Source organism: Buceros rhinoceros, unplaced genomic scaffold, assembly GCF_000710305.1.
Source record: "Buceros rhinoceros silvestris isolate BGI_N320 unplaced genomic scaffold, ASM71030v1 scaffold42174, whole genome shotgun sequence".
NCBI lineage: Eukaryota > Metazoa > Chordata > Aves > Bucerotiformes > Bucerotidae > Buceros > Buceros rhinoceros.
This window is the reverse complement of record NW_010411021.1, coordinates 10,704-11,246: the sequence shown is the minus strand read 5'-3', so window position 1 is coordinate 11,246 and position 543 is coordinate 10,704. Positions and strand designations below refer to the sequence as shown.

Sequence of the window (543 nt, the reverse complement as noted above, 5' to 3'; positions counted from 1 at the left end):
GTTATCAGGCGGGGTCTAACTCTGCCTTATTTCCAGGGGGGTCCTACGTGGTGGAGCCGGAGGAGAACAAGCGGACAAGGACGGCGTACACACGGGCGCAGCTGCTGGAGCTGGAGAAGGAGTTTCTCTTCAACAAGTACATCTCCAGGCCACGGCGGGTGGAGCTGGCTGTCATGTTGAACTTGACCGAGAGACACATCAAGATCTGGTTCCAGAATCGGCGAATGAAGTGGAAGAAGGAAGAAGATAAAAAGCGAGGGGCGAGCAACAGCAATGACCCTGAGCAAGACTGTGTGGTGTCCTCCGGGGAGCTCCAGGGGAAGGAGGATCTCCAGCCGTGCCCTGCCGGTAACCTGCCTTCGGGGGCCTCCAGGGACTTGCTCACCAGAAGGCAACAGGACTCTCGGTGAGCCGCGGAGAGCTCCACGCCCCGGGCCGCGGAAGAGGATGGACCGGGGAGAGAGCCGAGAGGCTGGCGCCGACTTCCCATCGCCAAACTCCCCCCGGGGAAACTTGGTGCCGAAACTCCCGTCCTGCGAAAAC

At 60.8% G+C, this 543-nt stretch overlaps 1 protein-coding gene across 1 annotated transcript in view; it reads left to right on the top strand.

Annotated features, from left to right (window-relative positions):
- Positions 1-36: 36 nt before the first annotated feature.
- PDX1 (pancreatic and duodenal homeobox 1) overlaps positions 37-543 on the top strand; it is a gene marked incomplete at its 5' end in the record, with an annotated part of 1,458 nt that continues 951 nt past the window's right edge. Inside the window, one exon of the mRNA XM_010135835.1 lies at positions 37-406. Coding sequence (XP_010134137.1) covers positions 37-406 — 370 coding nt within the window. The remainder of the gene's footprint in view (positions 407-543) is intronic.